This window comes from Sarcophilus harrisii, chromosome 1 (genome assembly GCF_902635505.1).
Source record: "Sarcophilus harrisii chromosome 1, mSarHar1.11, whole genome shotgun sequence".
NCBI lineage: Eukaryota > Metazoa > Chordata > Mammalia > Dasyuromorphia > Dasyuridae > Sarcophilus > Sarcophilus harrisii.
Window position 1 is genome coordinate 480,740,035 of NC_045426.1, and position 26,034 is coordinate 480,766,068.

Genomic DNA, 26,034 nt, shown 5'->3' on the forward strand with positions numbered 1-26,034 from the left:
ATTAAGAAGTAAAATCCAACTTACTTTAGTTTCTAAATGCTATACCTGCCAGCTACCATGGCCTGCCCCACACAAAATTCATTCTTTTGTAAAACTGTTATAATGCTAAAAAGATTCAGAATAAAATTTGTGAACTGAGTAGAGGGTTTTACCATTTAAATAAACTCAATGACAAGTCATTTTGTAAAAGAATGTATCCATTATAATGCAAATAAATTCTCAATATTGTAAGCTTACTTTCTTTTTAAAACCATAACTCAGCTGAAATCCCTAGATAGTCTATGATCAAAAAAAGTAGTTGAGTTAATGTTGACTTCAATGCACCAACCTCTCAACAAAGCATAATATGCAGGGAAGATTTATGACTTGCATCAATTCCTAGATGAAAAAAGACCCTGGCCTTTTCAATTATTCTGAGAGAACAAAACCACTTTTCCTTTTCTCTGTATTATAGCTTTTTATTTACAAGATATATGCATGGGTAATTTTTCAGCATTGACCCTTACAAAATCTGTTCCAACTTTTCCCCTCCTTCCCCCCAACCCCTCCCACAGATGGCAGGTAGCTATGTTAATAAATGTTAAATATGTTAAAGTATATTCAAAACCACTTTTCAAATCAACAGAAGAAATGAAATTTCTTTGAAAACTGTACCATTAAAGCCAATTACATCTCAACTGCCAAAAAATTGCCTGAAAGGCTCACCTAATATTAAGAGTACTGTATAGCACCTAGGATACCAATCACTTCTCAGCCTTTTCTATGAAAAGTGAAAATTAAGAAGTTACTAGGGAAATAAGAAAAAATAAGAAAAAACAAATAAATAAATAAATAAAAAGAAAAGAAAAAATGTTTAAACTATGACCTGGCAAGATGATACTGGGTCAAAATACATGTTTGGTCAGAGGGTTCAGTTCTACATTTTATTTTTGGTTCTTCCTCATTATCTTCCTCTTATAGAAACAAATCTAATCCTTACACTCCTAAAAGGGAGATTACAAAATCTGTTAAACATAATAGGATTGCTTGCCATCCAGGGGAGGGGGTGGAGAGAGAGAGGGGAAAAATAGGAACAGAAGTGAGTGCAAGGGATAATGTTGTAAAAAATTACCCTGGCATGGGTTCTGTCAATAAAAAGTTATAATAATAATAATAATAAAATCTGTTAAAGCTGCATACTGGCAATTAAATGGTACACTGAACAGCTTCCTAGGCCAGGAGTCAGGAAGAGCCCAGTCCTATCTGAACAGGACTTTACATACTTACTTTGTGACCCTAGATGCTTTGCCTCAGTTTCAAATATAAAATGAAGATAGTAACAACACCTGCCTTGCAAAACTGCTTTAAGGATCCAATGAGATAAAATTCATAAATAAGTGCCTGACTCATAAGTGCTATATAAAATTTTATTCCTTTCTTTTCCCCACCAAACTTACTAAATTATTAATAGCAAATATTACAATTACTTGCTAGTAGTAATCCCCAACATTCATGATATATCTTAAGTTTTGCTTTGCTTAGTTCCACTGAACCTCAACAACCCCATGAAGATTTTGTTATTGTTTAGTTATTTTCAATCATGTCTGATTCTTCATGACCCTTTCTGGGAAAGCTAGTGGAGTGCCATTTACTTCTCCATTTTACAGATGAGAAACTGAGGCAAATAGAATAAGTGACTTGCTCAGGGTCACACAACTAGTCAGTGTCCAACAGCAAATTTGAACTCAGGCCTTCCTGACTCCAGGTCTGGTGCCCTCTCCATTGTATTGCCTATCTGTCCCATGAAGAGGATACTGCAGTAAAGTGTCACTTACTTAACAGAATGCAAATTGCCATAACATTTTAAAAATGAAGTTTTGAAATTCACCAAGTTAAAAAATTAAATCAAAGGGGCAGTTAGGAGGCGCAGTGGATAAAGCACCGGCCCTGAAGTCAGGAGGACCCGAGTTCAAATCTGGTCTCAGACACTTAACACGTCCTGGTTGTGTGACCCTGGCCAAGTCACTTAACCCCAATTGCCTCAGCAAATAACAAAATTCAATAAATTTTTAAAAATTAAAATTTTCATAAATATAACATTCATTGATAAGCTTCATGGAACTGAAACATTTTACCTTGCTACTTCTCCAAGCTCTTGAAGAGGTCCATAATTTTCTATATACTTCTGACAAGTCTTTATATGAGCTCTCATTTCACTGAGACATACCTATGATAAAAAAAAAAAGATTTAAAATAAATCCATTGTTGCAATTTCCTACAAATTATTTTCTCTGCTCAGTTTGCCCTCTATTGATTGCCTTTGTTTTTCCTCATAAAATTCACAAAAGAATGGAAAACACTATGCTTTTGACATCAGAAGACCTGAGAAGAACATCAGTTCTGTTGCTGATTGGCTACATGACCTATCTGAATGAACTTGTTTATTTTGTAAAATGAGGGGCTGGACTAAATTATCCTACGGGCCCTTTTGATATCTATGAACTGTCTGCACTCTATGAATTTCTCTGAGAACAGGTCTTTGAAAGAATGCATTTCAAAATAATCTGAATTAACATTCTATCAAAATTTTGGAAACTTTGCTTAAAAATTAGAATAACCTACTGCTCAAAGTATCACTTTAACCTGTTCATATTTCTTTAAGTTTTTAATAAATTATGTAGTCATTTTATACTTTTTATAATTTCATTATCCGAGAATGAATTTTTAAAAATAAGGGAATTATGGAATGGGCCACAGTAAGTAAGCAGAAGCCTTGTACATGTAATCTTGGACAAAACAGAAATATTATGGGTTCATAATATGCTCAGTACCATTATATGAATTCATAGAATATGCCATAATAATTTCCTTAAGATTATACTCAAAAGATGATTAATGCACTATATTTATCCCAGTCAACAGTAAAGAATGTTTTTTATTATGGCAATCCTAACTATAAGGGACCTATTGCTACATAATACACATTTGGATAAGTGTATTTTATTAGGTACTGAAAACATCTTGTATCAAAGGAAGCTTAATAAACCAAGTTGTGGTATAGGGATGGGCCATTTCTATGCTCTTCTTGTCAGAGCTACAGAAGTTAAACCTCAAACCCCAAATTCATGATGTCAAAGGATGTTGCAGTTTCCTGACGAAGGTTGAATTTTAAAAAGATCAGGACAAAACAGATTCATGCTTTCCCAATATTTACCGTAGAGAAAGCTACAAAAGCAGGGGAGAGGAGAGGAGAGAAGAATTTGCCTGTCTCAAAACAGATGTATTTTTAGAACATTTAACACTCAACCCATATACTTTTAATACTTTACAATTTTTCTAATATAAAATTAGACCACATTTTAAAATTAAAACTCTACCACCAAAATAAACTTCATTAAGTCTTGTGCACTTAAAATTAGAGCTCACATACTGAAAAATCAATATTTATTGAACTGACAGTCCAGTCGGGGACAGCCTGAGACAACTGTCTCCAATAGCTGCCAATAATAGTTTCATAATGTTATATATTCTGAGTGATAAACCACCATTCAAAGAAAAGAGAAGTGCAAGAATCCAATTAGGATAAGAATGGTCATGGAAGGTTTTCTGGAGCAGGAATGCCTTAAGCTCGACTTTGAAAAGCCTGTCAAAAGAAGGAATGGCATTCCAAATAAAGAGAAGGACCTACCCTCATCATCACTCTTTAAAAAGGACTAGAGCATGAGACCTTCAGAAATGTAAAGACTAACCAGGAAGAAAATCTGTATTATAGGAATAGATACAAAATATATGTACAAAATAAACAAAAGCTCATTTGATGGAGAGAGGCCAGGGCATTTTGGCAAATATTTTAACAACTGGCTTCCTGAGGGAAAAACTGTGCTCATGATATATTTCTAAGTTTATTCTGTAATATAACCATTGTCCCCCAAAATTTCTTAAGTCTAGATAAATCCACAAAATAAATCAAACCATGATTTTTAGCATTTTGTGGATTTTCAAAGTATAAATGCTCATACTAGAATTTATCAATCAACTGAATTTAATAAATTGAATTTAATACATTTTTATAATATAATTATATAAATATAAATTTAATAATTTAAAAACTATTTAATAAAAATAAAATTAATATTATTAATAAATTAATAACAATAATAATAATTTAATAAGCTGGCTCCAGTACCCTTCCTCCTCTGCCATGCATGGGGATAGTAAGGTAAGCAGAAAAGGCTTCACTAAGAACATAGTACTTGAACTGAATTTTGATTACAAGAGATTGCGCTTACAAAGAAGTGCATTTCAAGAATAGGAGATAGTGCAAATGCATGCAAGCTAAAGATGAAGTACCACATGTGAAGAATAGCAAGGAAGCTAGTTTGGCTGGATTATAAAGTGAATAGAAACATAAGGCTGGAAAGGCAAGTTGGGTTTAGGTGGTAAAGGATTTAAAAAAGGATTGAAGAATTTATATTTGATCCTAGAGAAAATATACAACATTTGGGGCTTATTGAATTAGGAAATAACATGGACGGTTTTGTAATTTACATAACTTACTTTAGCAATGTGGAACTTTTCCTAACACTAAATCCTAATTTTCCACTTTATAACTTTTACCTAATCTCTTAACTCTTTCAGATGGCAGTCCGTCACATAAATGAAGAGAGATATTGCAAGAGAGTTTCCCTTTTCTAGATTAACAACTAATCCTCTACCCCAACCCTCTCAGTCTAATTCTTTCAAGAGAGTTAAATGGCAAGGACTCAAGAGTCTGACATTCTGGTAGCCCTCCACCAGGTATTCTTCAGCTCATCAATGTCTTTCCTAAATATGGTTCCCATATCTAGGCACAATACACCATGGATATGCTTTGTCTACTATGGCAGAGCATAGCACTTTCTTAATTCTAGAAGCTATGTCTTTTATACTATAACTCAAGATCACATCAAGTTTTGGTTTTTTTTTTTTTGGTTGTGACATCACACTGATTTTTTGTAGTCCTCTAAAACCTCCTGGACTTTTGAAACGGTTGTTGCCCAATTATTCTGCTTCCATTTTATGTGTAAGGTTTGTGTTTTGAACCCAAGTATATGATTTTAAATTCATTTTATTGAATTTCATCTTATGTTCAGTGCTTTTCTAGCTTGTCAAGATCTTTTTGGATCTTTGCTGTTATCCAGTGTGTTAGTTATTCGTCCCAGTTTTATGCCATTTGTAAATCTGCCATTTTCACCTTTATGCAAACCATTGATAAAAATGTTAAGTACAAAGAGATTTCTGTGGCTCTCCATAGGAGAACTACTACTAAATTGACACTGACTCATTAATTGGATGACTACTTTTTGAGCTTGTTTATTAAACCAATTCTAAATCTATCCAATTTCATGATTGTCTAGCCTTGTGACTTCAAACTCAAAATACAGACTCAATTGCCTATGGGTTGAATATTGACTTAAAAAACCACAAGTTAACACTATGTTTATATTTCTATTTACTTTATTTAAAATTTCTTTAATTATATTTTAATCTGGTTTTGGGTGGAAGATCACAAGTTTAATACCCCTGGTCTAGTATATATCTCTCCATCTTTTCTGTAATAAAAATGTTATTTTACTAAATGATTTGATAAAATCTATATAAACAATATTTTCAGTATGCTCCAGATTTAACAAATTAATAACCCTGTCAAAAACTGAGATAAGGTTAGCCTAGTACGATCTGTCTTTAATGAAGCAGTACCAAAGGATACAGCTCATCTACACTAATCCAGCTGGTTTGGAGAAATGGAAAAAAACATTCCAAGACTGAGATTGTCAGTGTAAAAGCATGAAAACAGGAGATAGAATTCGTGTATGGGGAAGAGCAAATAGGCCAGTTTGACTAGAAGGCAAAATGAATGACGGAAAGAAATGTGCAATTAGCCTGAAAAGATAAAATCAAGCCAGATTGTAAAAAGTTTTATGTTGCCACACACAGGAGTATGTCTTATTTCCTAGAGACAAAAAGAAGCCATTGCCCTTTTGGGGGCAATGTCAAATTGTGATGACACAAGTGACACCATTGAAGCTCGGCTTTGAGAATATCGATATCATAGTTATGGAGGATGGCCTGGAGATGGAAGAGACGAAAAGTAGAGCTATTTTTAGAGAGTATTTCAAGAGATAATGAGGGTGAGAACTAAGGTTATGGCTGTATGACTGTAGATGTAGATCTACTACAGAGGTAGAAGTAAGAAGACTAGGCAATTAATTAGAATTATAAGGAAGTCCTACTTGGAAACCTTAAAGAATGGCAAGAAATGGCACAAACATAAGGAGAGTGGAGTGAAATATAAGGAAACATAATGAGGAGGTAGCTGTCAGCAAGCGAAGTACTTAGCTAGGTAATCGGTGAAAACGTACCTGAGTGTTACACTCTGTGCAATTCTGGTATACTGCTTTCATTTTCTTCATTATATCAGTTGCAGGAACTCCTTCTGAAGGAAGATAAGCCCGGCAATAAGGGCATGTCCACTTGCTGTTCCTTAGGCTTGTAGAAATACAGGAATGGCAGAATCTATCCCCCCAAACCAAAACATCATTTTTTTCAAAAGGTTTGGCAAAGTTTCCACAATTTACAGCATTCTTTTAATTTTCCCCCTAAATACTCAGACTCCCAAATTAAAAGCTTCAACGAAGCATTTTGGAATCCCACATAGAAAACTTCCCCCTTTAAGAGCTCAGTTTTGAGGATATCATCTAGACTCCACTGTCTAAGTATAATTTGACTGTAAAGTCAAGACAGACTATGGGCAGATAGGTGGCACAATGGATAGAGTACCAGCCTTGAAGTCAGGAGGACCCGTGTTCAAATCTGATCTCAAAACATTTAGCACCTCCTAGGTGTATGACCCTGGGCATGTCACTTAACCCCAATTGCATGGGGGTGGGGGAGAAGAGAGAGAGAGAGAGAATGAATAGACTAGAATAAAAAAAGAAACATAGTCAAAATGGACAACTTTAATACAAAAGCTTTTTCATTGTAGCTTAACTTTTCCCTCTCTTTTCTTCATCTAACATATTAGGTAGATAGGTAGATGTCTCCTTGCTCTGTGAGTTCTTATTTTGGGTATGAGAAAATACAACCTCCTAATACCAATAACACTACAATAAATAAATAAATAAAATTTCCCAATTAGAATAAGCTTCTTGAGGGCAGGATCTATTTTTTGTTTTTATTTGTATTCTCAATGCCAGACACAGTGCTTAATAAATACTTATTGGCAGACCGATAAAATATATAATACCAATCAAGGAATAAAAGAATAGAAAATCTTATATCACTAAACATTGACTATTACAGGAAGAAAATAAAATTTAGATCTACATATGAATGACAATTGACATTTACATAGCCATTTTAAAGGCAGGTTTGTAAAGAATTTTAGGTAATTATAGATATTGATAACTATAGCTATATGACATAAATATATAATTTACTGTATATGTAGATGACTAAGTATTGCCTAGTCTCTGCCTCTTAGACTCTCTAGCTCATTTCATCTTTCTTTAAGACTTCAACTTTATATCAAACTGTGCATACCCTTTGATCCAGCAGTGTAACTACTGGGCTTATATCCCAAAGAGATTATAAAGAAGGGAAAGGGACCTGTATGTGCACAAATGTTTGTGGCAGCCCTTTTTGTAGTGGCTAGAAACTGGAAACTGAGTGGATGCCCATCAATTGGAGAATGGCTGAATACATTGTGGTATATGAATGTTATGGAATATTATTGTTGTGTAAGAAATGACCAGCAGGACGATTTCAGAAAGGCCTGGAGAGACTTACATGAACTAATGCTGAGTGAAACGAGCAGGGCCAGGAGATAATATACTTCAACAACAATACTATATGATGACCAATTCTGAAGGACCTGCCCATCCTCAGCAATGAAATGAACCAAATCAGTTCCAATGGAGCAGTAATGAACTGAACCAGCTATACACCCAGCAAAAGAACTCTGGGAGATGACTAAAAACCATTACATTGAATTCTCAATCCCTATATTTTTGCCCACCTGCATTCTGGATTTCCTTCACAGGCTAATAATATTTCAGAGTCTGATTCTTTTTGTACAGCAAAATAACGTTTTGGTCATGTATACTTATTGTGTATCCAATTTATAGCTTAATATATTTAACATCTACTGGTCATCCTGACATCTAAGGGAGGGGGTGGGAGGAAGGAGGGGAAAAATTGGAACAAGAGATTTGGCAATTGTCAATGCTGTAAAGTTACCTATACATATAACTTGTAAATAAAAGGCTATTAAAATAAAATAAAAATAAAAAAATAAAAAGACTTGCTGAGTCTTCTAAATTATTTGGTATCTATTTTGTAAATACCTCCTCTCTCCTCACAAGACTGTAACCACCCAGAGAACAGGGATTGTTTCACTTTTTCCCGTTTTATATTTATGTCCAGACTGCTTAGCACAGTGCCTGGTACACAACAAACATTTAATAAATGCTTGTCAATTGACTGGAAATGTCCCTCCTATTAGGAGTTTGAGCTAATATTTGTAGCAGTCCTATAGAGGAAAAATTTCATTGTTAAAATACAATTTGGAAGATAACATTTCAGAATAGTTGCCTACCAATTGTCACTATCCCATTTCTCCCTGAACCATTAGTCTCAAAGGTTGAAAGAGAACTTTCTGTAATCAGTGTCATAATAATTAATATCATAATTCTGAATGGAGAAAGAGGTGGTGGTGGTCATGTGCTTCAGAAGAGCAGAGAATTTCCTTAGATGAGTAAACAGTCCAATTTAGGGGATTAAGAAGACAATTTTTTTCCCCATCTTCTGTTTTTTAAACAAATCTTAATTGCATCTTATGGTTTTGTGATGCCTACAAACTCAATGAAAATTAAGATAATTCTGAAGCACCACTCCACATCTTTCAGATTGGCTAAGATGACAGGAAAAAATGATAAAATGTTGGAGGAGATGTAAGAAAACTGGGATATTAATGTATTGGTTGGGAGAGTTATGAAATGATCCAACCATTTTTGAAGAACAATTTGAACTATGCCCAAAGGACATGTCACTGCTGTATCCCCCCAAAAAAAGAGGGAAAAGGACCCACAAACACAAAAATGTATATAGTATCTCTTTTTGTAGTGGCAAAGAAGTGGAAATTGAGTGTCTGTCCCTCAGTTGGGGAATGGCTGAATAAGTTATGGTATAGACTTACATGAACTGATACCAAGTGAAGAAAGCAGAACCAGGAGATTGTACACAGTTAACAGTAACACTGATGATCAGCTATGATAGACATAGGTCTTAGCAATTTAGTGATCTAAGATAATGCTAGTATATTTGAGATGGAAAATGCTAACAGCCTCCAGAAAGAACTGTGGAGACTGAATGCATATAAATGCATACTATTTTCACCTTTTTGTTTGTTTGCTTTTTTGTATTTTTCCCCCTTTTGTTGGGATTTTTCTTTCACAGCAGGACAAATAGTTGTCCTGAATAATTGTTTTGAATTGCTTATGTTGGGAAGGGGGTAAGAAAGGAGAGAGAAAAAATTTGGAAACCTCACAAAAATGAATTTTGAAATATCTTTACATCCCTTAAAGAAACTAGTCTTTTCAGATTGATTTATTTCTCTCTGATTCTCAAACCCTGCTAGCTGATGCATTATCAGTTCAGGAAGCTAGGACTTTTGATTCCCAAATCCTTGTCAAAAGCATCCCTTTGAATTCCAATAGATCTGAGCTCTCCCAGCTCCCATTGTATCTGAGTCAACTTGGGCTGTCCCAGCCCCTATTCTAATGATCTGCTCAGGTTTCCCAACCCCCACCAAGCAAATTCTAGCCCTTGATGAAACCCAGCTTGGGGACTCCACCCACAGGACCCTTTAGCTAAATCTCTCATCCTAAAAGAGCCAAGCTGGAGTGCTCTCTTTGTAGAGGTTACAAATATGCCAGCCTCATGCCTGGCATGCCAAGGAGCCTCTGTCAACTGGAACCCTGTTTCCGGTGCCCTCTTCTCTTTATCCTCACCTATTTACTTAACTAGACTTTAACCTTACTTCCAAACCCCATAATAAACCTCTTATCAATCTAAGTTTTTGGGTCTGTAAATTCCTTTACAGGGGACTCTTGAGCTGCTACTAAATCCCATTTAACTCAGTATCCTTGGGCCGAATCCAAAGGGGCTGCAAGGGAGCTCTAATTGACTCCCTGTACCCCAAACCTGCCACTAGACCTCAATTAAACCCTAATTTCATTTAGGTACCCCAAATCTAGACCTCATCAATTGGAAACATAAAAATACTATTAAAATAATGCTTTAAAAATAGTCTTTTTTTAGGTCAAGAATTTCAAGGGAATTAATAGAAAAAAAAAAAATCAAATGAAGGTGGCCTAGCTGTACCAGATCTAAAATTATATTATAAAGCAGCAGTTACCAAAACCATTTGGTATTGACTAAGAAATAGACTAATTGATCAATGGAATAAGTTAGGTTCACAGGACAAAACAGCCAATAACTTTAATAATCTAGTGTTTGACAAACCCAGAGACACCAGTTTTTGGGATAGGAATGCATTATTTGACAAAAATTGCTGGGAAAATTGGAAAGTAGTATGGCAGAAACTAGGCATTGACCCACAATTAACACCATACACCAAGATAAGGTCAGAATGGGTTCATGACCTAGGCATAAAAAAATGAGATTATAAATAAATTGAAAGAGCATAGGATAGTTTACCTCTCAGACCTGTGGAAGAAGGAATTTATGACCAAAGAAGAACTAGAGATCATTATTGATTACAAAATATATCAAATTGAAAAGTTTTCATGCAAACAAAACTAACACAAACAAGATTAGAAGGGAAGCAGTAAAATGGGAAAACATTTTTACAGTCAAAGATTCTGATAAAGGCCTAATTTCCAAATATATAATTGACTCTAATTTATAAGAAATTAAGCCATTCTCCAATTGATAAATGGTCAAAGGATATGAACAGACAATTCTCAGATGAAGAAATTGAAACTATTTGTAGTCATATGAAAAGATGCTCCAAGTCATTATTAATCAGAGAAATGCAAATTAAGATAACTCTGAGATACCACTACACACCTGTCAGATTGGCTAGAATGAAAGATAATGCGGAATGTTGGAGGGGATATGGGAAAACAGGGACACTGATACATTGTTGGTGGAATTGTGAATACATCCAGCCATTCTGGAGAGCAATTTGGAACTATGCTCAAAAAGTTATCAAACTGTGCATACCCTTTGACCCAGCAGTGTTTCTACTGGGCTTATACTCCAAAGAGATACTAAAGAAGGGAAAGGGACCTGTATGAACTAATGCCAAGTGAAATGAGCAGAACCAGGAGATCATTATATACCTCAACAACGATACTGTATGAGGATGTATTCTGATGGAAGTGGATTTCTTTGACAAAGAGAAGATCTACTGGTCATCCTGCCATTTAGGGGAGGGGGTGGGGGGAGTAAGAGGTGAAAAATTGGAACAAGAGGTTTGGCAATTGTTAATGCTGTAAAGTTACCCATGTATATATCCTGTAAATAAAAGGCTATTAAAAAAAAAAAAAAGACAAAGAGAAGATCTAACTCAATTGATCAAGGATGGACAGAAGCAGCTACACCCAAAGAAAGAACACTGGGAAATGAATATAAACTGTTTGCATTTTTGTTTTTCTTCCCGGGTTATTTTTACCTTCTGAATCCAATTCTCCCTGAGCAACAAGAGAACTATTCGGTTCTGCACACATATATTGTATCTAGAATATACTGTGACATATTTAACATGTATAGGACTGCTTGCCATCTAAGGGAGGGAGTAGAGGGAAGGGAGGGGAAAAGTGGGAACAGAAGTGAGTGCAAGGGACAATGTAAAACCCAGGCATGGGTTCTGTCAATAAAAAGTTATAATTATGGAAAAAAAAAATTCTCTAAAACAAAAGAAGCTGGAAAGGTTAGAGAAATTACTTGTGGAAAGTACTCTCGACTTTTAACCAAGACAATTTTTCCTTCTTCAAAAAAAAGTCTTTTGTTTATAACTTACTTAAGGACCTCTCTAGAGTTTTGAGACCAGATTACTATTGATATCATCATACTTCTAGCTAAACTAAAAATGAGGTTATTAATGTTTCTGCATTAAAAAAAAGTTTAAAAGGAAAAAAAAGAAAGGGGAGAAAAACCAGCAAATTATATCAATACATGGAAGATAAATTTGAAAATATCTGTAATGTTTCCACCTTTGTTCAGGGATTGGGGGACTGGATCTGCTCATCTCTCTTCTTTGGGGAGAAGTGTATTCTAGTGAAAATTTAATTGGGAGAAAGTCCTACATTTGGTTAAAAAAAAAAAACTCATTTCAGAAAAAATGAGATGGAAGTTGAGGTAGGTAAAAATTCACATGATTTTTCCCTTCTATTCTGATCTTTCTCTCCCAACATGATTCATAAAGCAATGCGTATCAATTTTTAAAAAATTTTAAAAAGAGGTGAGATTTTAGTGGATTAAGCAATAAGAATCAACAGTGAATAAAAGTGATTAAAAAGCCCTGGGGGTGTTTAGCCTTAGAAAGAGAAGCTTAAATTCTTGATAGAATGGTGGTGGTTGGTCCCAGGAGGGTAGAATTAGGAAGAATAAATGGAAACTGCAGCTGGATAGGAATAATAAAAACTCCATCAATCAGAACCCTCCCAAAGTAATTAGTGCAGCTATAGTTGGTAATGAGTTCACTGTCACTAAGGGTCTTCAAGTAATAACTAGATAACAATAGGTTGGGTGGAACATTTCTATAAGGCTTCTGGTTCAAATACAAGCTGTTTACACAGCTTCTAACTGCACCCCCAGAATTGTTTTTTCTTAAAGTCTTGCATGGGACTGATTGGATGAAATTTTCTCAGTTTGAGAAAACATGGTCCCTATTCCCAGGCCTTGAACCCTAGGATACAGGAAGTCACATTAATTTAGCAAAGTTACAGGATGTGACATGACCTGGGGGAAGCAGAGAACACTGGTGACCATTGGTCAAAGATGGCTCCATCCTTTTAGTTTATCCAATGAAAAGGCTAGGGTCTTTTCCCGTTTAACTGGGTGTTCTACTTCCTGCTGGTCAGGTCAAACACATGTAGAAAGCTGGGGTAGTTCCCAAGTGTGTGTTTGGGCCTCTCTCTGCAGGGACTAAATAAATGCTTTCTCTTTGTACCTGAAGATGTCTGATTAGTTAATTTGGGAAAGGGGGTCTTATACAGCCTTAAAGGCTTTTTGATTCAATTTTTTTTTCATTATAGCTTTTTATTGACAAAACATATGCATGGGTAATTTTTCAACATTGACCCTTGCAAACACTTTTGTTCTAACTTTTTCCTTCCTTCCCTCCAACCCCTCCCCTAGATGGTAGGCAGTCCCATACATGTTAAACATGTTAAAGTATATGTTAAGGTTACAATATATGTATATATACAGTTATCTTGCTGCACAAGAAAAATTTGATTCAATTTCTAAAAAGTTTTTCAGTCTATGAGACAGAACTTACCTGTCTTTTCTCTGAACTCTTTGAAACCTGGTATTCTAAAATTTAGAATAAAAGAAATTCTAAAATTTCTAACTTTCCTCTTTATCAATAATCCCATGACAGCACATTCATTTTCTCTCAATGTTCTCACAATTTTCATTTTATCAGCGATCTCCTTTTTATTGAGCGTAATTAGGTCCATAATTGCTATTTTCTACACTTGCTTTGGAAGGACAAGTCAAAAATATTTCAGATGTTTTATTTTTAGCAAAAGAAGACTAGGATGTGCTGGGGATTACTTGGTGAGCCAACAAGCAAAATGCTCCAAAAATTGAGGATCTGAGGATTAAATGAGTAACTAGCAAGAAGTGTAAAAATCAGAAATCTGCAATGCACTACATCAAGGGTCTAGGCAGGAAAATTTCTGAGTTGGGAATCCAAAGTCTACTGAAGTTCACATAGAGCCATAGGGGAAGGATTGGACCAGCAGCAAATTTCTTCAGATAAAGAAAGAGTAAGCAGGATAATAGCTAGGTACTGGTCACCCTTCCTCCTCTCAAACAACTAAAGACAATAAAGCTACAAGTTAGGACGGGCCTTATCACAAAAAGGTACAACCTAAATGCCATCTTTGGGGTCCACTAACAGGTCCATTTCCTCTTTGCAACCCTAAATGAGTAACTACCAATTTAGAACTGATTTGGAGGCAAAGTCTCTTTTGCAATTCTATACTTTCAGTTTTAAGTTAAATTCAATCCAAGAAACTACCTAGTTTATGGAAACCGACTAAATCAGACACACAGGCTATGTTTCTGTTTTCTCCCTTTTCTTCTGGTTTTTTTTTGTTTCTGTCATGGTTTTTCCCTTTTGTTCCGATTTTTCTCTTCCAACATGATTCATAAAGAAATGTGTGTTTAAAAAATTAATGTACATGGGTAACTAGGAAAAAAAGAAAACAATGAAAATAAGGGTGGGGGAGGAGAATACTACTTTAGGCAGCATAAGCAGTGGGTCATTGGGTGAAAAAAAAATTTAAATGTGAAAGGAAACGAAACAAGTTTGCCAAAAGGAGGGATATGGCCATTTTATTCACAACCAGAACAATGAGCACAGATTTGTCAAAACAAAGAAGGGGAAAGCTGAGGGAAGGAAAATTGTGCTAGTAGAGGTGGGCAGTTTTATGACTTTTTCCAATTGCTAGGCTTTTCCCCAATTCAAACAAAACAAAGAAAAAAACTGAACAAAAGAGATCAGCATTTTGCAAAAGAATGAACAAGATCCTAGCAATTTGAAAATACCTTTCAACAGAAAGGGCAACAAGGAGAAATGTTGCCAAAGGTGATCTTTACACAATCCAAACATTCAAAAATCAAGGATAATAATGGGCCATTAGATAACATCTATAGAAGTTTCAAGTTACTCAATCCAATCCTTGAAAAGTAATCTTAAAACCTATATGGCCCATTTACCTATAAATACATTTTAAAGCATTAAAAAAAAACCCCACAAAAATCCAATCATTTTTAAAAATATTATCTTTTATTGCCCAAGAATATAAGAGATGAGTAAGACCTGTGGCTGCTAGATGATGGAATAATAAGTGTATTTGCAACCAGCAGTTCAAATCCAGCCTCGCATTTATTAGCTCTGTGACAATGGGCAGTCACTCAGCCTGTTTTCTCATCTCTATTATGGGGATAATAATAGCACCTTCTTTAGGGATTGTTGTAAAGACAAAAGTACTTATAAAGTTCTTTATAAATCTTAAAGGATCACATAAATGCTAATTATAATTACAACTAAAAGTTTAGATGTTATCTTGTGTAAATCACTTGAGATAACCTCAGAATAATTCTCTAGGATTTCTACATGTTTCATCCTTATAAAGGCCAAAAAAAAAAAAAAAAATCCTCTTCACAAACAGAATACTGCTATCTGTAAATACTTTATCATACCTCAATTATGGCTGAAGATGTCATTTCATTATAAGCATACTTTCAATACATTATACAACTTTCAATCCTCCTAAACTGAAAGCATTACATTTCCAGTATACATCTCTCAGGCATAGACGTTCATGAGACAATATATAAAGATGAAGATACTTACTAGATGTAGTAAAGCTAAACCCTAAGAATTTGAGGGGTCTTTTTTTTTAAGTTGGGGGAGAGAGGAGAGAAGAGGGAGCAGATATCTCAAACACTTCAATGTTTACAAATTAAATACTCTGGAACATGCCTTTTAAGAAGTAACTTAATTCTTCTACTTGCCGTTTTAACTTTGCTTAGGTATTACCAGCTCAACAACTAGCCAAATTGATCTAATTTGGCTAATCTAATCTAATCTTCTCAGATTTTCTATCTTCACACTTTTTCATCACACTGTTTCCTGAACTTGAAATGCTCTCCCTTCCTGGTTCTTTCCAAGTTTTCGATTCCCTGTGGACAATCTAAAGCCCAATTTAAAGACCAACTCCTTCATCGAGGCTTCTTTGATCTTCCGGTAGTTAGCAAGCACCTTTCCCTAGCCTTGCTTCTAGTTAACAAAGTAAATTGCAAAACGATGGATTAATGTTTTTGTTTTTTTTAAACTCATACAATCATAATTGAAGCAATGGGCGGCAGTGGCAAAAAAGAAAAAACCTACTGGGGTTTGACATAAATTAAAACTTTCTGACCATTGGAGCTATCCCCAAATGGAACTGGGCATTTCCTTAACTAGGTTGGATGCTGTAGAGGATTCTTGTTTAAGCTTCTCTCCTTCTCAACCCCCCAGTTCCTACCCAATCTGCAGACCTTTATGTAGCAAGACTATTTGCACATTAACCCCCTTTTCCTCCTCCTCCCACCTTCTTTATCCCCCAACTTCCCACCTCTCCCCGTCCCCGCTAAATACATAAAAACCAATTTTTTATCCATCCCAGCATTCCTAGGGTTTAGCAAAGTCTTGTCACAAAGTATGGCTCTTTACTGTTTCCTGATTGATTGTGATAGTGGAGTGTTTTTTTTTGGGGGGGGGGAGGAATTAAGTAGTTTACTTTGTACAATTGCTAAGTTATATGTATCTAAGCAGAAGTAGAGAATCTAAAGTCATACAGTCCAGTCCACTCACTTTACAGATGAAGAATCTGAGTTAAAATGATCTGTCCCATTCGTTCGATTTCCATTAAAAAGCCTAATAAAGGCCGAGAAATTCTAAACAATTGCATTTCTGGCCCGGACAGCTAGGTGGTGCAGCGGATAGAACGATGGTGAAATCGCAAGATCTGAGTTCAAATGTGACCTCGGATGCCTGCTTCTCTAAGGTGCGACCCTTGGCACTCTTGGTGCAAGCGCCATCAGTCTTGTTTCCTCTTCAGCAAATATTATAGGGGGGGGATAATAATAGCACCTACGACCCAGGATTGTAATGAGGACAAAGGGAGTATTTGTAAAGCTCTTCGTTAACCTTAAAACGCTATATATATTTGCCAAATCACATACTACGGATTAGCAACCACATACAACAATGGACTCAGGTAAATAAATATTTAATAAGTAGTGTTTAAAAAGAAACCATTTAGCCCACGTTTCTTATTGAGCACTTTTTGGTCTTTAATGCTAAAAAGTAACCTTCAAGTCTCTGGTCAGCTTCATTAAATTAAAAAAAAAAGGGTTAATTCTCAGCAGGAGGTCTTTTGATTAAACCACCAAACCCTAGTCAAACTTCTGCCTAACTTTAACAAAGTAGCAACGAATACACTCGGGAGTTACAACTACGGTAACTCTACCTTCAGAAGGGGAGGGAGGGGAGAGGAAGGGGGAGCTGGGGTTTGCCCGGTCAGTTGTTTTCGCCAGAGGAGGAAGAGCCGTGGGCGTTTCAGGACACGTGCGCAGCCCCAAACAAAACGCAGCCCATCTGGGTGTCCGGGGCTGAAGGAAGCTCAGCGCCTGCCCGACTGTTTACTTAAGAGAACTGCGCTTGACCGCAGCCTACCACTTCCTAGTAGCGGGGTCTATCGGGCTTAGCCATTGCCAGAAACAGTTGCCCTTCGCTTCAGAAGCCACCGGCACTCCATGTGGACCCAGAACCAAGTTTGGACCCGAAGCTAAGCCGTCTACCTACTGAGAGCATCCCAACTAGCCCCGGAGTACGGTCCAGAGGGAGCGGACTGGCCCCTGACTTACTCACCTCCAACAGAGGACCCAGGTGCTCAGATTTGACTTAGTCGCAAAAGTAGCCGAGTTGTCTCCCCCTCTTTCCCCCAACCCTTGTGCCACCTTCGGACAAGGCATTTTCCCGCAGCCGAGACCCGACGGGGCCGGGTTTTACAATGCCATACCTCCAGCAGAAGCTCCTACGCTGCTTTGCTAAAGTTAAACCTCTTACTGCTCTTCACTGCCCCAGAAAAGCCCCTTTTACTTCTTCCATCTCAGCTTTCTCTGGCCTGGCGGGTCCCGCAACAGGAGTCTCACACCCCCGGCCGCTCACCCTCACTTACACGTGGCCGCAGCGGGTCCGTATGGGCTGATGTAGCACTCCGAGGCAGACAGAACAATCAAAGGAGGTGACAGGCAGCTCCACTTCGCTCCTCGCAGGCAGGGCTGACGGGGTGGACCTGGTAGCCGGGGCCGCTCGGCCACTGTCGCTGCTCAGCGCCGAACCCATTGCTCCCTTCTCTCTCGCCCAGACAGCTGCTGCTAAGCTGGGTGCCTTAGGTTCAATTGTTTTGTTGTCCTGCGGTTAAGGAAGGAAGTCCCAACCCAGCTGGGATCGCCGCCTCCCTGCCCCCACAGCCTGCTCTCTGGAGCCAACCCCCGCCCCTTTCTAACCTTCCAAGTAGAGAGTTTGCCAGTGACTCCACCAGTCAGAAATTATCTTCTTCCCCCAGCTACCCCCAGCTATAGGGAGGAGGCGCCGGCAGCAAGTACTGCAGTGTCCTCCCTTCTTGGGAGGCTTGAAACCTAAAACCCAAACTGCACAAAGGAATACCAGCTGCTTACGGTTAGATCTTCCTCAAACTGAGAAAGCTGGGATGTGAACCTTTTTTAACCTTCAGGTTTCTGCTTAAGGTGGCTCTGTTCACTACATCAAGAACCTTATTCAAGTCAAATTCAGGTTGTTTGCACTTCTCAGGAATATACAGTCCTTAACCAATGTGGGAGATTAAGGGGGTCAAGAGGCAAACAATTGCATGGCGATGTACTACTCCTGAAACTGGTGTTCAAAACCGTGAGACATTAAGGATTTAGTCTAGATAAGATCTTAAAATATAGACTGCAACTAAGTAAGATACCATAAGGCCATATACAAAAAGAAAGTTTTTTTAAACAATATTTATCTTAATAGTGTTATTTTTCCAATTACATGTAAAGATGATTTTCAGCTTTCATTTTTGTAAGATTTTGAGTTCCACTCTTAACTCCGCCTTTCCCACTCTAGCAAGCAACTTGATAAATGTAGAATGAATTGTACATTCATTTTTTAATATATTTCCATAAGAGTCATGCTGCGGAAAAACAATGAGAATAAAAGGGGGTAAAATCATGGAGAAAAAAAAAAGTGAAAATAATTTGCTTTTATCCGAATCCAGTCTCCATAGTTCTCTTTCTGAAAGGGGATGGCATTTTCCATCCAAAATTTAAGGAGTGCTGTACTAGGTAATGAGGAAGATGGACGAGTTTATTTGTTTTTTTAGTAAAGCTTTTTATTTACAAAAGGTATGCCTGGGTAATTTTTTTACATTGACCCTTGCAAAAAACTTTCTGTTCCAAATTTTTCCCTCCTTCCCCCCACTCCCCTAGATGGCAGATAGGATGGACAAGTTTAAATAAGACCACGTTTATGTACTCAGGGAACTTAGTCTAATTGAGAAGGAATACGACAAACAGTTCATTCTTAAAGATTTTGAAGGAACTTTAAAGGATTGATTATCAGATTGATTTTCTATCTAAACAAGAATCCCCTCTGTAAAATATACATCAAATGGAAAGCCAGCTGTTCTTTGAAGACCTCTAAATAAGAGAGAATCCACTATTTCCTCAGTCTACCACTTTTGAATCCAATTGTTGGAATATTTTTCTTATATTGGGTCTAATTCAAATGAAATAATATTTGTAAAAGGCTTAGCAGTGTCCAACACATAAGTGTTATAAAAGCTAGCTAGCTTCTAGCTGATTCTATCTTTAGTCCTGTCTTCTTCCATCCTCAACTCTTTCAAATGATTTTCTTTTGACAAGATCTTGAGACCTTTCTCTTCTATATGTTGATTCTGTGTATATGGTGTATACCTACATTTATAAATATATATATGTTCAAATCTGGCCTCAAATACTAGCCATGTGATTCTGAGCAAGGCACTTTAACTCTGCCTCAGTTTTCTCCTCTGTAAAATGAGCTGGAGAAGGAAATGGTAAACCACTCCAGAAAGAGTGGTTTTTGCCAAGAAAACTTCAAGTGGGTCTCAGAAACAGGACTGAAAACAATAAAAACAACAACACACACACATTTGAGGCTTAGGTGTCACAGTGCTTAAGACTCTGAGCTATGATGATTTGAGTTCAAACTCGGCTATGAAGATTTGTGTTCTCTGGACAAGCCACTTAACCTCTGTGCTTCAGTCTCCTTAACTGCAAAATGGAATTAATGAAAGTACCTGCTTATATTTAGAATTGCACCTATTTAACTTATATTGGATTGCTTGCTATCTTGGGGAAGGGGGGGGGAGCAAGGAAGAGAGGGAGAAAAATTTGGAAAACAAGGTTTTGCAAAAAGCGAATGTTGAAAACTATATATATTTGGAAAAATAAAATACTATTAAAAATGATAGTATATACTTCCCAAGGTTGTTTGTGAGGATCAAAATATGGCTTTCATATAGATAGCATTATATAAATGTTTCTTCTATTCTTATCATCACCACCAGCATCATCAATATTATTTAATATTACTTGACTACATTAGGAAAAGCAATATAAAGCTGAAGCCCTGCTTCTGACACACATTGGCTAAGTGACCCTCAACAAATCACAACTTCAGTGATCTAGGCCAGGGCTTCTTAAATTTTTTCCACTCATAACCTTTTTTCGCCTCAGAAATGTTTATACAACTCCAGGTGTATAGGTATATGAAATAGGAATACAAATCAAATACTGATAACAAATCTTAACTTCATGACCTCCTCCTCCCCCCCAACTTCAGTTACAAGACCTTTTAGGGGATGGATAGTGACTTAGTTTAAGAATTTTGCTCCAGGTAGCTTGAGAAAGTAGTAGAAGTTTCTTACTTAAAATTCTCTTGATCCATGAACTCCGAGATCCTATTCTTCCCCAAAAGCCCTCCCCTAAAATGAAGACTTCTTGAGAGTAAGGGATTGTTTCCTAGAAGGTTTCTTGCTCGATTCTATCCATCTTTTTCTGTTTTAATATCCAGTTTTTCATGGCCTTTTCTAAAATGTGGATCCAAGAACTGAACACAATCCTGCTGATGTGTGATTTATGCAGAGTGCAATGTAACAACACATCTCACATGTTGGAACATATATCTCTTAAAGTAGCCAGATAACTCATTATAATTAGCTAATAGTTTAAAGTATTATCCAGCTTGAGACCATTTACGTTATAAATGACTCCAAAGCAGATTCTGCCCCTAAAAGGCATAGTAGTATAGTCAGGGTTATGCTAACTAATGTTAAACAACTGTCTCTTTAGGGGAAAGAAACGTGAATGACACACTTTGAAATTTGAAATGTTCATTTATATAATTTCCTGCTTCCTTTCTTAATCCCAGACAATCAACACAATAATAAATTCAGCTTTGTTTTATAGTGTTTGCCTATTTCCTATTTGAGAATGAGCTAGCTCAGTCTGAAAATTTAAGATCCAGCTCTCAAGAACATCTTTGAGCTTGATTGGTGCATACTCCTGGGGTAGTAGGCAGTAGGGCCTCAATCAGTTGGAAAAACTTAGGTTAAAGTCCTTCCTGCATTGATAGTTAATGCACTGGATATAAGATCATGCTTAAGTCACTTAACTTCTCAGTATACTAAGCAATTCTTTAAACTATTAATTGCTAAGTAGGTGAAGGTTTACATTGATGGATACCACCAGGAATTTCCTAGAAGGATGAAATCACAGACCTTGCTTTTTAAAAAAGTATATGGACTTTTTGACTGCCACATCACACTGCTTGGTTTGAATCTCTCCCAGTAGTAGACTATTACTCTCAAGTTCAAGCCCTCCTTGTCTTTTGTTCATACTATTAGGATGGCCTCCTAATTGGTCTCTCCTTTTAGTTTCTCTTCTCTCTGATCCATGTTCCACAGAATTGTCAAAAATAATATTCCTAGGTGTAAGTCTGACATGCCACTTCTGGTTAAATATTTCCAATGGTTTTCCATTGTCTATAGGATAAAATAAAATTTTCCTTGTCTGGCATTTCAGATCTTCCACAATCTGAATCAAATCTATCTTACTTGCCTTTTTTGATGAGTTCTCTTCACATCTCTATATTCCAACCAGCTAGACTGACATTTTCTTTTCACTCCCAGCCTTTCTGCATCTATCCAGTTCTGGTTCCATCCCACTTCCCAAAGCTCCCTTTTCAAATTACTTCGTATTATACTTATTTGAGTATGAAACGCAAGGCTCATTGATTGATTACTCAATGACTCATTCCTATCTGAGGAATGGAGTTGGTGAAAGCTAGAGAAGACTTATGGCTTTCAGCTTTGAGAGAGAAAACCCATGTTCCAGACTTTTTTTACATTGATAAGAAGGTGATATAATTATATTCTTGGATTTGTTGTATTCTTTTAGCAGAAGGTAAACTTCTTCAACTCAAGGACTGTTTTGTTTTTGTCTTTGTTCCTCTAATGCTTTGTACATAATAAACCTTAATAAGTGATTTTTTTGAATTATTGAATTTAATAGTAGGTTTAAACAATTGGGTTGTTAAAAATCCATCCCTTCATCTCAATGAAGAATTGTTATTAGATATTATCCCAATCTAAGTAAAGGAAAATTTGGTAGTTGTTTTTTTTCATATAAATCAATATAAATCCCTTGAGCTGGGAAAAGGAGGAAACTAACAGGTTATCATTTCTAAAAAGAGGATAATAAAATAAAATGGTTTTAAATTGTTTCATGAAATATTTAATAAGATATTAAGAAGACCTTACTTTCAGAGCTAGACCTTATTTTCACAGCATTTTGTATCTTTCGTCTACATATCATTCTATTTTGTACTATTGTTATTTGTGTATTTGTCTTCTTTTCTCTACACAATTGTAAGGTTCTTTACTTCAGGGGCAGAGCCTTATTTATTATTATACTTTTGTAAGGTTCCGCATAGGACTTTGCATATTCTAAAATTATATAGAGAGTTTGTTGACATTTTGTCTTATGTTGCTAATATTTAGTCACTAAATATTAAATATTCCTTTAAGAATTTAGTTTCTTCAGAATAGGGAGTATTTTAATTTTGTTGCTCCCAACCAGGCCCTCTTAGAAATTAAGTGGTCCACAATTACCAAAATTCTAGAATGCCAATCAGCAACAAATTTTTAAGTAGGCCAAATTCATATAGGGAAAACCTCCCGCTTTGCATTTCTTTTTTTCCCCCCTCTTTTACATAATACATCTATATGTATGAATGTGTGTGTATAGTCATTCAAAACAACTTTCTTCATTAATTATGAGAAAGAAGAAAAGGGAAGGAAGGAAGAAAAGGAAAAGAAAGAGGAATGGAAGAAAAAAGAAAATACATCTTGATTTGCACTATGAGTTCATCATTTCTTTCTTTGGAAGTGGAAAACATGCTTCATTATCAGTACTTTGAAATTGAAGTTAATCATTCTGCTGATCAAAATTCCTAAGTCTTTCAGCTGATTATGCTTACAATATTGTTGTTATGATATGAATTCTTCACCTGGTTTTGCTTCCAAGTGAAGAGTCTTTGCATTTATTCATACAAATTTTCCTTCCCACCTTTCTTTGCTCTATCTAGGCCCTAGATTTCAGATTGATTTGTCTCTCTGTCTCATATTGGAGGATCATTTTGAAATAACAAACTGTCAGCTCAGTAGTTAGAAATATGCTAGTTTAATATGTTACACCAACTTGGGGGAGTTTGTATTTTAATAAGGAACTCTGACCAAAAACAGTGCCAGATACAAATTAAATCTCTCAAACACTTCAGTGGATCTATGCTTTCATCCATTTGAGCATCCCCAACTAAGCTACAATCTATCTTTGTCTATCCATACTGTGAATGTATGCATAGAAGTTTCTCCCTAAAAGGGATTTAACCCCCTAAAAGAGTTTGGCAAAGATGGGGTAAGCCATAGGCAGATATATAGGAGAAATTAACCTTTGGGTTTTTTGATTAGATACAGTAGTGAGGTTTACAAAGACAGCCAGTAGAGGTAGGACTGTAATGGAAAGTCCACTTGAACAAAGTCTCACTTAAGGCTCAGCAGATCCCATCCCCACTGTTCCCAGCTTGCCTCCTGGGATATTATAATCTTATCAGTACATCAAGCTTTCCTTGCTACCCAAGACCTCATCATCTGCATTAGGAGTCTGAAACCAGCTCTGAATCCATCATTTCCTATGGTGCAATAATATTACACTATATTTATATACAATTTGTTCGGCCATTTCCCAAATATCTAATAGTTGATCCAAGGCACCAGCAGAGAACCTAATTATTTGCTTTTGTTTGTTTTTTTCCTTTTAATCCCTCCTTCAGGATCAGAAAGTTTGTTTTGCTTGTGACTATTCCTTTAAAGGTTTTGTCTTCCTTCTTTAATCTGTCTTTTGGTATATATCAAAACAAACTGTTTTGTGTGTGTGTGTTCCACCCTTCTCTAACCTTTTCTCAAAGAGAGGTTCCTTTAAAATCAGATTGTGCATTCATTTTCTCAAACACCATAGCATTGAATTATTAAGACAGTGATAATTTTAAATTAATCCTGTCAGATCATGTTTTAGTATTCTGGTTCAAATATACTCCCTGACTCCCTGAGGTAAAGAGACTTTTTTTTTTTTTAATTAAATCTTAACTCCTTCTTTTCTAAATAGCATCTTCACCTATCCTAAGATCTATGCCTCTTGGTTCTAAACTATTTCATCATTTAAAGGTTTTAAAATTTAATTTAGTCATGCATGCAAAAAAAAAAATGTATTAGGTATACCATCTTCCAGGCACTTGACATAAAAAGGTAAAAACAAAATAATACTTGCCCTTAAAATGTTTATATTTTATTGAAGGTGTTAATATTTGTGCTGAATCAGTCCAAGTGACCCCAAGTTTCCAGTCTTGCTAGTCTCCTGGATAAATGTCTAAGGCTCAGGAGGGAGGGGCAGCATGTGCTTTGAGAGTCCTAGGTTTTACCAGTTGCTTCTCATTTTCATCCCAACCACCTTACATGTTTAATCTCATTTCCATCTGATTTCAGCCTAGGGGGAAGAGCTGAGGAAAAGCTTTGGATGATTTGAAATGTTCCCTGACTATTCTCCACATCTTGCTCATCTTTTTCTTTCAGATTCAATTCTTTGTGACTCCATGGGGTTTTCTTGGCAAAGATATGATAGTGATTTGCTATTTCCTTCTCAAGTTTATTTTATAGATGAGGAGGAACTGGAGGCAAACAAGGTTAAGTGACTTACCTAAGATCACACAAATAGTATCCAAGGCCAGATTTGAGCTCTGGAAAATGAGTCTTCTTGACTTCAAGCATTGCACTCTATCCATTAAGGATGCTTTATTTTCTCTGAGTTTGCTTTATTGACGAGGACAAGGCCTGAACAAAGCGTTTCTTCTAATTTAATATCACAAATATTCAAAGAGGTATAATGTAAAATCATTTGAGATCTTTAGCAACTAGGGAAATCAGGAAAAAAAAAATTCTAACTTGTGGAGTGATTGATTCATCTCTAAGAACAATCTCTTACTATACCAAAATCCTACTTCCTCTTGCAACTCCCAACAAATTCTAGTTTCCTGTGCCAGGTAAAAACTTAGCACAGATGAATCTAATTAATATTTTACACCTGTCTGGGCCCATCTGTCTGATCCACCTACTTTTCATTTCTCACGGGAATGAGTCACATAGAATCATAGTGAGGCACTCCCTGAAGGCTCATTCTTCCAACTCCCACTCATATTAGTAAGTTGGGTCCCCAGAGGACAGCTGACTGCTTCTCCCCTCAAGAATCAAGAAATAACTTTGAGAGCAAAGGAGTTTCTATTTCTGTTTGTCAGTGTCTCTTAATCAAGACAGATCTCTTTAGGGGGATCCTCCTCAATCTGCAGGCCACTATCAGCTTGAATAACTACTACTGAATCCAATTGCCATGGAATCTCTATCTTCTATTGCCAACTGATGGATCTCTGAGATGCCTGGGCACTCTCTTCTTGGAATATTCATTCTCATAAGATTAGGAAGAACAAACTCAAAAGAAATTGAGACCCTCATGGGGTTGGGAAATAAAACTTTCTGGTGCTCCCCAGTTTTACCCTACTATGGG

General features: G+C 36.4%; 1 protein-coding gene across 1 annotated transcript in view; it reads right to left on the bottom strand.

Moving 5' to 3' along the window:
* RNF125 (ring finger protein 125) overlaps positions 1 to 18,823 on the bottom strand; it is a 34,317-nt gene extending 15,494 nt beyond the window's left edge. Inside the window, exons 1-3 of the mRNA XM_003759808.4 lie at positions 18,006 to 18,823; positions 6,381 to 6,534; positions 2,115 to 2,206 (exon numbers count right to left, since the gene is read on the bottom strand). Of these exons, the coding sequence (XP_003759856.1) occupies positions 2,115 to 2,206; positions 6,381 to 6,534; positions 18,006 to 18,172 (413 nt within the window). The 5' untranslated portion in view covers positions 18,173 to 18,823. The remainder of the gene's footprint in view (positions 1 to 2,114; positions 2,207 to 6,380; positions 6,535 to 18,005) is intronic.
* Between the last annotated feature and the right edge of the window lie 7,211 nt (positions 18,824 to 26,034).